At 51.8% G+C, this 14,804-nt stretch overlaps 1 protein-coding gene across 1 annotated transcript; it reads left to right on the forward strand.

Moving 5' to 3' along the window:
- Positions 1–1,352: 1,352 nt before the first annotated feature.
- Positions 1,353–6,687, forward strand: PRNP (prion protein (Kanno blood group)). The gene is made up of 2 exons (XM_069877462.1): positions 1,353–1,457; positions 4,260–6,687. The coding sequence occupies exon 2, from the start codon at positions 4,262–4,264 to the stop codon at positions 5,030–5,032; it is 771 nt and encodes a 256-aa protein (XP_069733563.1). The 5' UTR covers positions 1,353–1,457; positions 4,260–4,261; the 3' UTR covers positions 5,033–6,687.
- Positions 6,688–14,804: the final 8,117 nt, after the last annotated feature.

Genomic DNA, 14,804 nt, shown 5'->3' on the forward strand with positions numbered 1-14,804 from the left:
AGATCAGGGGCTCCAAGCCCCATCCAACCTGGCCTTGAACCCCTCCAGGGATGGGGCAGCCACCCCTGCTCTGGGCAGCCAGAAAATCTTTCTTGCTAAGATCTCATCTCTTTCAGCTTCAAACTGTTCCCCCTCATCCCATTCCTGCACTCCCTGATCAAGAGCCCCTCCCCAGCTTTCCTGCAGCCCCTTTCTGTACTGGAAGCTGCTCTAAGATGTCCTTGGAGCCTTCTCTTCTCCAGGCTGATCAACCCCAACTCTCTCAGCCTGTCCTTGTACAGGAGGTTCTCCAGCCTTCGGGTCATCTCCGTGGCCTCCTCTGGACTCGCTCCAACAGCTCCATGTCCACCCCTGTGCCGAGGACTCCAGAGATGGACATGGGGCTCCAGGTGGGTCTCACCAGAGTGGAGCAGAGGGGTAGAATCCCCTCCCTCACCCTGCTGGACACGCTGGTTTTGATGCAGCCCGGGACATGGTTGCTTTCTGGGCTGCGAGCGCACGTTGCCGGCTCACGTCCAGGCTTTCATGCTCCAAGTGCTTCTCAGCAGGGCTGCTCACAGTCCCTTCATCCCCCAGCCTGTGCTCATCCCGAGGAAGTGCCCTGACCCAGCTGCAGGACCTTGCACTTGGCCTTCTTGAACCTCAGGGGAGGGTCAGGCTGAACATCAGGAAAAAAAATTTCACGGAAAGGGTCATTGGTTGCTGGCAGAGGCTGCCCAGGGAGGGGGTTGAGTCACCTTCCCTGGAGGGGTTTAAGGGATGAGTGGATGAGGTGCTGAGAGACATGGGTTAGTGATTGATGGGAATGGTTGGACTCGATGATCCAATGGATCTTTTCCAACCTGGTGATTCTATGATTCATGTGCATCCCATATAATTTTTAATAGCCTTCTGTGACATTACCTCCTATTAAATACCAGGACACCTCAACATAAAGCACAACCACTGTAGGCAGGACTGAGTTTTACTCCTTTAGAGCAAAACAAACAAGAAGACAGATTCAGAATCATCCTCTCCCCTGTAGGTCTGAGCCTATTTTGTTTTCTATCCATCAACCCACAGAGCATCTTGCTATTTCACAGGATAATGGATTTGGAGCTGCAGCCAGTGACTGCTAAAAGCATCTTTTCCTTGCCCAGAACCTCGCCCCCAAGTTTTCCAAACGAGCCCCAAACCCATCGATATTTCTTGAATAAACCATCCAAGCACTGATTTTCCCAGCCACCCGTTTGATCGCCAGCGTTCCCTCTCGTGCCAGGAGGGATGATAAGGGTGAACCCAATATTTGCGGGGTGCCGGTGGTGGTTTTCCCTTGGGTAGGAGGATGGATGCTGGCCAGGCTGTGCAGGGCTGGGCTGCGCAGGAGCCAGCTCCTCCCTCTCGCTATTTATTCCTCACCCTCGCTCTGCGTCGAGCCTGAATCACCCTGAAGCGAGCAAGCGACGGGCTCCCAGCTGGTGAGTGTCGGAAAATGGGACACGGGGACTTGGGGTGGGATAAATCCAGAGGCTTTTGACACCGAGCAGAATCCCAAGGGATGGGCGAGCACCTCCTTTCTCCACCATTGCCACCTAAAAATAGAATTTGCCAGCTCCGAAGGCGAGCGTCCTCCTTGAATTACAGAGCTCTGTGTCCCCCACTGTTTGTTTATTCAGGGCTGATTCAAAGCTGGGGCTGGTGGGAGATTTCACCCTTCTCCCAAGCTACCTGGAGGGTTTCCTTCTTCCCCGCAGCTCCCTGCTGCCCAGGACCATGCTCCTTCGTTATTTTGAGGGGATAAAAAGGAAAAGAATGGGATTTCTGAAAACTAGGGGTGGCATTTTCAGAAAGGAAACTGCCAGCCTGCATCCCCACAGCCCCCATGCCCCCAGCATCACCGTTCCCGAGCATCTTCCCACCCTCCTTGCTGCATCACCACCTCTCTTCATTTATTCTCTCCCCCTACCCCGACCCCAGGCACCTTAATGAAGTTATTTCCACCGTTATTTTGCTGCCAGGGGTTGATTTTCCTCTCTCCGAGCCCGAAGCCGCCGTCGTGCCAGCCCTGCGCACATAATTGCTGCTTGCGTTCACTCCTCAGCCTCCATTTTCCGCTTCCTCCCTTGCCCCGAGGAGCTCCAGGTTTTCTCTGCTTCTCCAGCACGGCCACAGATACTAATTGCTCCGATATAAATCACCCAAATTAATTTCTCCTATGCTACATTTACCTACAGACAGGGAGAATTAGGGGGGCACGGTTAAAAAGAATCGGGGGAAAACGCCTGCCGAGCCTCTCAATAACAGAATTTAATAACAATATCACGGTCACTCCATAAACAACGTTTCCAAGGGGAGAGAAATCAGCTCCAAGCCCAAGGGAGCAGCTCTTGGTTCCCATAGACCGCAGAGATTCGTGCTGGAACATCCCCAGGGCTTTGCTGGAACCTGTTTTAATCCAAGGGCTGATTTTCTCCCCTCTTGCCGCTCCTGAGGGCAGTCGTGTCTTCAAAAAAAGAGATTAATTTTCTGGTTTTGTCCCCTATTTCCTATTTGTTTTTGAGAGCCCAAGGAATTTTCACCCATCCAAGGTTTTGCCGTGTCTCTGGGCTATTTTTACCCCCTGATTTCATCGTCACTCCCAGTGGGTGGGTGCTGTGGGACGAGAAAGCAGGCAGCTCGCACCTTGTGTTTTTAGGAGACGGTGCTGAGCCAGCAGCCCAAGCCTGGCTCTCTTCCCCATCACAGTCTCTTGCATCTTCCCTGCTCTTTTAATTAAGCCTCTTGCTAACGATCCCAACCAAAACGCTGACATCAGACCTGAATTCAAACGTTTGACATAAGACCAATTTTTTTGTAGGGGGGGAGAGAAAGAGCATCGTTATCTGAACCCGAAGAGATTAATTTGCTTTTTATGGACCATAAAACCACAGCTAATGTGTAACAGAACCATTTCTAGCAGTAAACAGGGGTTGGTTCTGCCTGTTTGTGCCGTGAAGGGCAGCATCTCACAAGAGAACATCACCTCTTACCTGCATGAAACTCCTCTCTGGATCAAGCAGTGACCCCTTAGGAAGCCAAACCATTAGCTACTGCAAAAAATCCTACCCAGCACCCAAGCCCTAATTGTTTCTTGCTGTAACATGAGCCAGCGATTGCATTCAGAGCATCCAAAGATGCTGCAAAATGCCCACCCACACTCAGCTGGGGACGCTTTGCTCTGCTTCCCAGAATCCTGGTGTCGCGGGGGATTTCTGGGGGTAGCTCAGCCTCGGGCAGGACAGAAAAACCCTTTGCTATTGCTGGATTCACATATTAAACACACGAGTAATGACAATTCAAGGCTCCTTGGCATTGCAGGGAGGCATCCAGAGAGATTTTGTAGCTTGGGGGGTGTTTTCCAAAGGATTTGATACAGGATGGGTTATACACGGAATCATAGAATAGTTTGGGTTGGAGGATCATCTAATTCCAACCCTCCTGCCACGGGCAGAGACACCTCCCACTGGATCAGTTTGCTCCAAGCCCCATCCAACCTGGCCTTGAACATATCCAATTTACAGCCATTACTCCAATTTATAGCCCCAGGGAAAGGAATAGTCTGTTAAAATGGGATTTCATCCTCACCAGCCCACCAGCTGATGCAGGAGATGCCTGGCAGGCCCTTGGGATGCTGAGGAAGCAGATATTTGCAAGCATATTCAACTAGAAAAATGCTGTTCTTCAGTTATCGCTTCTTGCAGATAAACAGTGACTTGAGCAAAACACACTGAACTTTCTTCTTTGGGGAGAAAAAAACCTTCCAGGTCAAGGCTGGGCACTGCTTTTCTTACAGCCCTGGGTACCCAAAAGCTTTGAGATGGGGATTAATCTGTTCATAGCCATCAGCCCTCACATATCAGAAATCTTATTTCTATCATCTGACTGGTACGAGAACGTTTGAGAAGTGGATTTGATCAAGTGAAGCATCTTTTCCCCAAAACCCTTTTCCTCCATGACTTAAAGTTGCAGAGAAGCTGCTGGGGAGATCGCAAGAGTAGGGGGGTGTGGGAGATGTATATGTTGAAAAATAATTTATAGATTAAATGTGTAAAATAACTGGTTTTGAAGAGGAGAAATAGGCATTTGGGTCCAAAGCTCTTTATTCTGGGGTGGATTAAAGCAGGGGAGATGTTTGTTTTATATGATGCATGAGTAAGGGAGCCTAAAGCCCGTGATGCTGGGGGCAGCGCGGACGCAGGGGCTGTGGGGTCTCTGCTTGTAACGCTCCTTGTGTCCCACAGCCATGGCCCGGCCCCTCGTCACCTGCTGGCTGGTGGCTCTGCTCCTCGGCACCTGGACCGACGTCGCCTTCTCCAAGAAGAGCAAAGGCAAACCCAGCGGAGGCAGCTGGGGCACAGGAAGCCACCGCCAGCCCAGCTACCCCCGCCAGCCCGGCTACCCTCAAAATCCCGGCTACCCCCACAACCCATCGTACCCCCACAACCCATCGTACCCCCACAACCCATCGTACCCCCACAACCCGGGCTGGGGACAGGGCTACAACCCTGGAGGAGGTTACTACAACCAGAAGCCATGGAAACCCCCGAAATCCAAGACCAACTTCAAGCACGTGGCTGGGGCGGCGGCGGCAGGAGCCGTGGTGGGAGGGTTGGGGGGCTACGCCATGGGACGCGTCATGTCAGGGATGCACTATCACTTTGACAGCCCCGACGAGTACCGGTGGTGGAATCAAAACGCAGCTCGTTACCCCAACCAGGTTTATTACCGAGATTACAACCGCCCCGTCTCGCAGGACGTCTTTGTCGCCGACTGCTTTAACATCACGGTGACCGAATACAACATCGGCCCTGCCGCCAAGAAGAACGTCTCGGAGGGTGGTCCAGCAGCCAACCAAACGGAGATCGAGATGGAGACCAAGGTGGTGACGAAGGTGATTCGGGAGATGTGCATCCAGCAGTATCAAGACTACCGCCTGGCCAACGGCATCCGGCTGCACCTCGCCGATGCCTCCCTCACCACTCTCCTCCTCCTCACACTCTTCATCATGCACTGATGTCCCCTGGATCCCATGGCTTTGAGATATCACCCACGTCCCCATGGGGACCGCCTAAACCCCTCCATTCTTGCTTGCAGTCGTCTTTGGTGAAGAGCCCTTGGGGTGCACAGGCACCGACCTCCCCATCAGAGGCTCCTGTTTAGGCAACTGGATGAAAATTTCCTTCTCCCCAGCATGGCAGGACAGTGATGGAGTTGGATGCTCCGAAAATGGCCTTCACTTCCTCCTCCTCCTCCTGCTCGGGGCCACCCTGCGAGGTACCAGGCAGAGAGGAGCTCCTTGGCATTCCTGCAAGAGCGTTCCGAGAATCCTCTTTGCTAACAGGCAGCATTTTACTAATCACTTTAGTCCCGCTGCCACCAAACCCCCTTTCCCTATGGCACAGGGAGGGTCAGAGATGGGATCTGCAAGCAACAAGCTTCCAGGTTGCAATTTTAACCCTTTAATCCTAATCCGCACCCTTCCTTGTGTACATACGGACCCTCCCGCTCCGCACCTTGCACGCTGCAAGCACCTCCTGCAGCAATACACACAAAAAAACCCTATTATTTTTTTCCACAGTGAGGCTAAAACCCTGGCTGGGTTTTGGTTAAACCCTGTGCTGCTTTGCTTTTGGTCGAGCCTCGCTGTCTTAGCCTGTCTAAAGGCAAAAAGTGCTGCTGGATACCCCCAAAACACCCCAAAGCGGTAACGCTTGGTGTGTTATAACCTGAGAAAAGGCTATTTTGGATGCGCTAGAGGTGACGAGTCACACTCACCCTTCAGCGCCTTGACCTAAAAGATGTTCAACTACAGCAAAAAGGATGCTCGGGGCAGGGTTAAGCACACGGCAAGAGATTTAATCAGCTAAATCACACGGTTACGGCAAACAGCATCAGGAAAACCAAACCTGAGATGGGAGATGCTCAAAACCCCCCCACATTCTGCAAGCAATTTGTTTAACACGTGGAAGTGGCGGGTGAAATTCTTGCTTCTCGTATTCGGGTTGATGCTGGGTTGTGTAGAACCAGTAGCATCTGTAGAGTTACGCTTGTCCAACCAGAGTTCTATTTAATCTCTGTCGTGTATTTTTTCTTTTTTGCAAGGCACTGAATGACACCGTCCTTAAATGATTTTTTGCATTGGTGTGAGCTAAGTGAAGAGATATATAGATCTATAGATAAATATTGAGATAAAAGACGTTCAGGATATTCACCGGAGAAGCAGGGCTTTGAGGTAACCCGTACTTTGTGATACGCAAATGTTTTGTAAACCTGTAACAGTGCATGCACGGAGTTTGCTGTTCCGATACTTTTCTAAGTGTTCGACGTCTGGTACAAATTAAACGGATACAGCCAAGACCCACGTCCGCCTCCTTCGTGCAAACAGCTCGTCGTCCTCACAAACAGAAGCAGCATTTTCCCCTCTGTCTGTCCCTGCCTTCCAGCCTGTGGGCGCCTTTGTTCCCTTTTCAACACTAAATTTGGCCTAAAAAACTCAATTCCAGTTAACCTTTTCTCTTCCATTGTTCCCACACTGCTACAATCCAATAGATGTTTTCTAAACAACGCACTGATTGGGGGCCAGGGGTTTCTTCTCCCTGTAGAAAATCAAAATTCATTTATATCTTGTATTTACTCTATTTTCTGTCTAATAAAAGAGTTTGTACATTCGCTGTTTCAGTGGCCTTAAGCCTGACCAACTTCACATGAAGCCCCAAGCTCTATTTAATATTGCCAGAAATCCAAATCTCCCCGGTATGTAAATTGGCATCTCTGTAAGATGACCCCAACTATCGCAAGGGTTAAAAATTACAGTTAAAAAGATGGAAGAGTTTTCACCCTTCGGATGGGTGGTGCTTTAGTCTTACGCATATAGAATCAGGGTATGATTTGGGTTGGAAGGGACCTCAAAGCCCATCCAGTTCCACCCCTGCCATGGGCAGGGACACCTCCCACTGGATCAGGGGCTCCAAGCCCCATCCAACCTGGCCTTGAACCCCTCCAGGGATGGGGCAGCCACCACTGCTCTGGGCAACCTGGGGTCTCCCCATCTGACAGGAAAATATTTTTTCTTAAGATCTCATCTTAATCTCCCCTCTTTCAGCTCAAAAACGCTCTCCTTCATCCCATCCCTGCACTCCCTGGCCAAGAGACCCTCCCCAGCTTTCCTGCATCTCCATTCCATACTGGAAGCTGTTCTAAGATGTCCTTGGAGCCTTTTCTTCTCCAGGCTGAGAAATCCCAACTCTCTCAGCCTGTCCTCCTATGGGAGGTTCTCCAGCCCTCAGATCATCTCTGTGGCCTCTGGATTCACTCCAGCAGCTCCATGTCCTCCCGGTGCCAAGGACTCCAGAACTGGACTCAGGGCTCCAGGTGGGTCTCACCAGAGCGGAGCAGAGGGGTAGAATCCCCTCCCTCACCCTGCTGGACACGCTTCTAACGCAGCTCAGGACACGGTTGGTTTCTGGACTGTGAGCACTTTGTTGGCTCATGTTGAGCTTCTCATCCCCCAGCCCCCCGAGTCCTTCTCCTCAGGGCTGCTCCCAATCCATTCCCTGCCCAGCCTGGATTTGTGCTGGGATTGCCCTGACCCAGGAGCAGGACCTTGCGCTTGGCCTTGTTGATCTCCATGAGGTTCTCGAGCCCCAGCTCTCCAGCCTGTCCAGTCCCTCTGGATCCATCCCTTCCCCTCGGTGTGTCAACTGGACCACAGAGCCCAGTATTATCAGCAAACTTGCTGAGGGTGCCCTCGTTCCCAGTGTCCACATCTGTGATAATGATGTTAAACAACACAAAGAGGCTCAAGAATGAGCCATGGACCTCTTTGGTTTGAGCCTACACAGATCTGATTTATTTTAGAGCTGCAACCCACCTTGCCCATAAGAATATTAAAGAATTTGGTCTTTAAGTGGTGCTCCAGGAAAACCCCAAATGTGACCTTTTTATACTTCTGACATTAATAAAGGAAAAAAACCCCTTTTCAGCATGAAGCAGATGATTGTTCCTGCATGTAAGCAGCTTGCTCCCCAAGGGGAAACCCTAACAAGTCCAAAACAGGGATCCAGAGCTCCTGTAGCTGCTTGGAAAGAGCAAATTAAAAGATTTTTTTTGCTTGAAACAGGCTACTGGGCAACACCACATTATCTCTGCACATTGGTAAGTGGAGCAGCAAAGGGAGAGTGGGGCCAAACCCCCAGATGGCACCGAGAAACCCAGCGTAGTTGAGTAATGGGAGCCAAAATGAGGAAAACAAAAGGAAAATGTCAAGTTCCCACACAACACATCTTCCCTGTACAAAAGCAATTTAAGAAATGGCAATGGAAAGGAGGATTTCGGGAACAAAAAACCCACATGAGTTTATTAGACGTGTCCTAAGCATTCCTACGGCTGCTGTTTATCCTACACCAACTCAGCATCCAACTGCATCTCAAAAGCTCTCCAGCTCCACACTTTCCTGGGACATATAAATTTCCCAGGACATATAAATACTCAAATATATACTCAAATATTCAAAACGGAATTTCTCAGACTTTTTTTGCTGGCCAGTTTAAGGGGAGGGAAGCAAATAAATACAGAAACCCCAACCCTGGGAGAAGAGTAGGGAAAATTGCTTGGCCAGTCCCCAGGCAACAGCCTGTGAAGGGGAACCTTGTAGATCAGGGCCGTGGGGAAGTTTATAAAACCCATCTTATTAAGATCTTTTTCAAGGTAAAATTAAAGCCATTTCAAGCTCCAGATAAAAGAGAAAGAGGCAGCAAGAAAGATACAGTCCTCCAGAGATGAGCTTGGAGGTGCCATCCGCTAACAGACCTTGCAGTGGGGAGCTGCAGCTCAGTGGTGGGAGAGAGAAAAACAGCAAAGAAGGAACCCCCCAACAAAGCAGGGGGAAAAAAAAAATCTCCCAGTACAGCTGGAGAGGGGAAAAAACCCCAAAACAACAACAAAGAAAGAATCATAGAATCATTGAATGGGTTGGGTTGGAAGGGATCTCAAAGCCCATCCAGTCCCACCCCACATGGACACATGGTCCGAGCCCTCACATCCTTTAGAGACAACTGGATCAAATAACCCTGGAGCCCTCTTGGCCCCTAGAAGTAGTCTGTTTAATCAGATAAATTAACTGCTCTGTGTTAATTAGATAAACACTCCAAATCCTGCAGTCCGAGCAGGAGCCTTGCTGCTAAGTGAGGACAGGTTGATAATAAACACACCCCATAGTACAAGTGCAATGATTTGGGGTATTTTTTTAATATTCTCCTCCAAATCGCACATCCCATGGCACTTTGCAACCCCCATCCCCACAAATAAGCATCCCCCATGCAGGCAAAGCAACCAAATATATTTTTCTTGCCTGAGAAATCTGCAAAAAAAGGATTTGCAGTGCACGGCTGAACAGTTAGTAGAGAGTTGAGGGAGAAATAGTCTTAATTGGAGGGCTGAAATGCAAAGCAAGTGCCCAAACTTCATCAAGGGTGTTTTTTCTCCCTGCATAGATCCGGTGCCGGAGATTAGAGGAGATGCATTGCCGAGTGAACAGCACCATCTCCCGTCTGAGCCCAGCCCCGGCTCCCAGGATCAGCCCTGGGGAGGGTTTTGCCACGTTGAGTTTCCCAAAGAATCGTAGAATAGTTAGGGTTGGAAGGGACCATAAAGACAATCTAGTTCCAACCCCTTCCATGGGAAGGGACATCCCACTAGATCAGGTTACTCAAGCCCCATCCAACCTGTTCTTAAAAACCTCCAGGGATGAGGCAGCTACAACCTCCCTTGGTAACATGTTCCAGTATCTCACCACTCTCATGATGAAGAAATTCTTCCTAATGTCTAATCTAAATCGGCCCTTCTCCAGTTTATACCCATTCTCTTTTGTCCTGTCACCACAAGCCTTTATGAATAGTCCCTCTCCACCTTTTTTGTAGCCCCTTTCAGGTACTGGAAGGTCACAATAAGATCACCTTGTAGCCTTCTCTTCTCCAGGCTGAACAACCCCAACTCTCTCAGCCTGCCCTCTATGGGAGGTGCTCCAGCCCTCAGATCATCTTTGTAGCCTCCTCTGGACTCGTTCCAACAGCTCCAGCTCCTTCTTACATTGAGGATTCCAGAGCTGGACACAACACTCCAGATGAGGTCTCACGAGAGAGGAATAGAGGGGAAGAACCATCTCCCTTGCCCTGGTGGCCACGCTGCTTCTGATGCAGCTCAGGATATGGTTGATTCCTGGGCTGCATGCGCACGTTGCCGGCTCATGTCAAGCTTCTCATTGACCAGCACCCCAAGTCCTTCTCCTCAGGGCTTCTCTCAATCACATCATCCCCCATCATGTACTGAAATTAGGGATTGCCCCGACCCAGGTGCAGAACCTTATACTTTGCCCTGTTGAACCTCATGAAGTTCTCCCAGCTCCACTTCTCCAACCAGTTTCTTATCCTCCTTAGTCTGGATGTGATCTATCTAGACTTCTGCAAAGCCCCCGCAACATCCTTCTCTCTAAGTTGGAGAGATATGGATTTGATGGGTGGACGGCACGGTGGGTAAGAAACTGGTTGGATGGTCGTATCCAGAGAGTAGAGGTCAAAGGACCCTCCAAAATGCAGCTGAGCTTTGCAGCCACCGCACTGGAGCTCAGCAGCACTTGCTCAGATGTTGCTCCAGGATGAAGCTTGGGAAATCCACTCTAAAACGTGCTCTGCCTGCAACCACTCACCTGGAAAACCACAGGGATCTTGGCATCAAGAGCAGCCCCTGCTCCACTGTCCAAATTCACAACCCCAAAACTCCCCAGCACAAGGTGATTAACAAGGATATCGATGGCTTTTAAGGCCTTTTCCTGCAGCGCAGCCCCTTGCAAGGGCTGGAAACTAAACTGGGAGGTGGGAAGCTCGTTCTCAGTGTATCACGTGCTGATAGGAGGGAAAAAATAAGAACAATTTGGGAAGGCAGCGTTCCAAGAGCAGGATCATCCCTGCAGCGTTTCTGAACTCTGGCTGTGAGTGGAGGATGCTCGTGGTGGAGTCCGGTCATTGCAGCACTTCTGGATTCAAAATACTTGCTAGGAAAATGCCAATTTGAGCTGTGGCTGGAGTTTCTGCTGAGTTTATTGTTTATTTTAAACAGGTACATTAAAAAATACTGACCCCTCGGTGCATTCTAGGGGAGGTGGGTTTTGTTCAACCTAAAAGCTGTCCCAAAGCCAGGGGAGAGATCGCAGCCTTAAGGACATCAGCCACGGGGCATCCCATACTTGCCTGCTCCATTCGGTGTTAAAGCCCTCAGGAGCCAAATAAATCCTGTAAAATTAAAGTAATTACAGTAAAAGAGACCAGAAAAATCAGTGTACGCCGATAGGGGCTCCTTCCACCCCTCAGCAGAGGTCAGATCTGACTCAACATCTCTCCTGGGTGGATGCTAAAGATGCTTTTACCTCCAGAATCCCTGTGAATTCTGAGGGGAGACAACCCGCTGGCAGACACCCAGGCTCAAAAATTCTTTGTCGAGGGATTTACCTGTGGGAGGATGGTGACAGTGGCTGCCCACAGGGTTCTTGGAGATCCCAAATATTTCGCTTGGCACCTTCGTATTTCCTTTGCTCACAGCAGAGGCAGCTTAAGCAGGTTTTAGGGAGGGTTTAACCACCCAGAGAGGGACTGGAGGAGAAAACACAGATGCTGGAGAGGAAAACCTCTCTCACTGCTTCTTTTAAGTTCTTCCCAGGGAGGATTTGTATCCTCTACCCAACATGAAGCACCTGAGGGAGGGTCAGTCCCACAGCTGGGTTTGTTTGGGCAGGGGATGCCAAAGACTGGGACATGTTTGATCATATCCAAGCCAGAGAAATGGGATGGGGATGGGGATTTATCCCGAAGCATCTGCTCACCTGCCCTGCCGCAGCCCTCCTGGATGGCACTGGGGAGACCGCTCCTCGAATCCTGGGGTCAGTTCTGGCCCCTCACCACAAGAAGGATGTTGAGGCTCTGGAGCGAGTCCAGAGAAGAGCAACGAAGCTGGGGAGGGGGCTGGAGAAGAAGGATTGCGAGGAGCGTCTGAGAGAGCTGGGGGTGTTTATCCTGGAGAAGAGGAGGCTGAGGGGAGACCTCATTGCTCTCTGCAACTCCCTGAGAGGAGGTTGTGGAGAGGAGGGAGCTGGGCTCTTCTCCCAAGGGACAGGGGCCAGGACGAGAGGGAATGGCCTCAAGCTCCACCAGGGGAGGGTCAGGCGGGACATGAGGAAAAAATGTTTCACGGAAAGGGTCATTGGTTCCTGTCCGAGGCTGCCCAGGGAGGGGGTTGAGTCCCCTTCCCTGGAGGGGTTTAAGGGACGGGTGGACGAGGTGCTGAGGGACATGGGTTAGTGATTGATGGGGATGGTTGGACTCGATGATCTGGTGGGTCTCTTCCAACCTGGTGATTCTATGATTCTATGATGCTGCTCTTCCTCGTGTTGTAACTGTTGCTAAAAACACTGGATTAGGTTGAAAAAAAGAGAGGCTATCTCAAGGTCAAACTTTATTGCAAGGCAGAGGGGTCTGTTTTCATCCCCCACCCCCTGAGTCCCAGTGCTCTCTTAGGGGGAAAGGAGCATTTTTTGGTAAAACTGTGTAATGGGAAGCCAGAGCTGAGGGCCGACGGCGATCTGGGTGCAAATATCCACCATGGATTTGCTCATGTAACGTGTCCATGGGCTTCGTGGGATCCGTCCGGCTCCCAGGTGGAGGGTTGCCCAGCTCCGGCTGCTGGCGCAGGGTCCTGTCGCGCAGGTTGAGGGGGGAAACTGAGGCAGAGCATCTCTTCCACATCTCCAAGGCACATCTAATCTCCCAGGAAAGTCATTCGCTAAGAAGTCCATGTGGACTCAGCCGCGCGAGGGTCCCCTCCTCACGCTCAGCGCTGCAGCCAGTGGGTGACGAAGCAGACAGAGGGTGCCAGCAGCAAAACGGGGTTGACGCCATCGCGCCCCTCGCCGGGGGCTCGGCTGGGGGGTCCTCGCTTGGCCCCCACGTCCGGCCAACTCGGGGCATGGAACCCCCCCGCCGGCGGGGGCTGCCGGGCGGCCGGGATACCGTGACCCAAGCGGGACGGCCGCGGGCGCCCCAAGAGCCCCATCCCGTACCCCGCGGCGGCCCCGGCCGCGATGGCTCCCGCCACCTTGGAGCTGCGGCCGGGGGCGCCCCCGCTGCGGGAGATGGCGCGAAAGCCCCCGCGCAGGCCCCCGCTGCCACCGCCGCCTCCTCCTCCTCCTCCTCGCCCACCCGTCCTGCCGCCCGCACCGCGCCGGCCGCCGGCCACGTCGCTGAAGAGGGCGAGAAGCAACATGGCCACCCAGCACCAGGCGTCGCGAGGCCTCATCCTGCTCAACGAGGAGGGACGACGAGCGCAGCGATCGTGGTTCCTCGCCTCTGGCCTGGGCCAACCTGCATCAAACACCACAAGAAGGATGTTGAGGCTCTGGAGCGAGTCCAGAGAAGAGCAACGAAGCTGGGGAGGGGGCTGGAGAACAAGGATTGCGAGGAGCGTCTGAGAGAGCTGGGGGTGTTTAGCCTGGAGAAGAGGAGGCTGAGGGGAGACCTCATTGCTCTCTGCAACTCCCTGAGAGGAGGTTGTGGAGAGGAGGGAGCTGGGCTCTTCTCCCAAGGGACAGGGGACAGGACGAGAGGGAACGGCCTCAAGCTCCACCAGGGGAGGGTCAGGCTGGACATTAGGAAAAAATATTTCAGGGAAAGGGTCATTGGTCCCTGTCCGAGGCTGCCCAGGGAGGGGGTTGAGTCACCTTCCCTGGAGGAGTTTAAAAATTGAGTAGATGAGGCACTGAGGGCCATGGTTTAGTGATTGATGGGAATGGTTGGACTCGATGATCCGGTGGGTCTTTTCCAACCTGGTGATCCTATGATTCTATGAATATACTCAATCTCTTAACGCCTTTCACATACTTAATTCATTAATAAATATATTCACCGTATTCAATATTGAGAATTTTATCCATCCATAAACTGCGCCGCTGATGCTCCCAACTTCCCGAGAAAAGTTGACTTTCATCATGATGTGACTCCCCCCCCCCAGCAAGCCCCTCCAGCTGAGCAAACAGCCTCATTGTGCCGAAGCTGCTGAGCCATCGCGGCCCCCAAATTGTCCCAAAAATAGCACGAGCCGTGTTGACAAAAGCCTTTTGTAAAAGCAGAGCCCCCCTGGCCGGCCGCCCCGCCGCAGCATCCCTGTGTCAGCATTTCCCTCCCCACTGGAAGGTGCCAGGCCTGACTCTTCCCCCCACGCCCTTTCAAAACCCAGCACTTCAAAATAAAAATAGGTCTTGATTAATTTTATTTGCCTCGTTTTGCTGCCCTGCTCCTCCAGCTGATGTTGTTCATTTTAAGAAAAACCCGGAGAACCCCTCGTCCCCTCCTTCCAGCTGCTCGCAGCCGCATCGCCACCGCTGGAAATGCCACAAACCCAGGTGGTAAATCCCATAAAAATCAAGACACGGTGTTTTTCGCCTTCCCATTTTCCCCTTCTTTATTCCCCCTGCAGCATCCAAGCTTGTGGATCACAACCTTGGGGAAGAGCCGCTGCCGAAGTGGCCGGGCAAGGTGTGATCCCTCTCCAGGCTGCTCTCCCCACTCCAACCTCCAGCTCAGGTGTGTGCTGACCCCCAACCCTTCTCACCTTGCTATCCACCCAATCCCTCCTCTTTTCACCCCTCTGCTCCTTGCCTGAGATGCTGCCCTTACCCGTGCACCCGGGGCTGCGCTGGTGATGCTTCTCCCCGTCTGCGCCCGCTGGGCTCGACTCACATCGGG

This window comes from Phaenicophaeus curvirostris, chromosome 27 (genome assembly GCF_032191515.1).
Source record: "Phaenicophaeus curvirostris isolate KB17595 chromosome 27, BPBGC_Pcur_1.0, whole genome shotgun sequence".
Lineage (NCBI taxonomy): Eukaryota > Metazoa > Chordata > Aves > Cuculiformes > Cuculidae > Phaenicophaeus > Phaenicophaeus curvirostris.

Bases quoted from the DNA above. Each gene is read 5' to 3' on its own strand.
- PRNP (XM_069877462.1), top strand. From the start codon at position 4,262: ATGGCCCGGCCCCTCGTCACCTGCTGGCTGGTGGCTCTGCTCCTCGGC.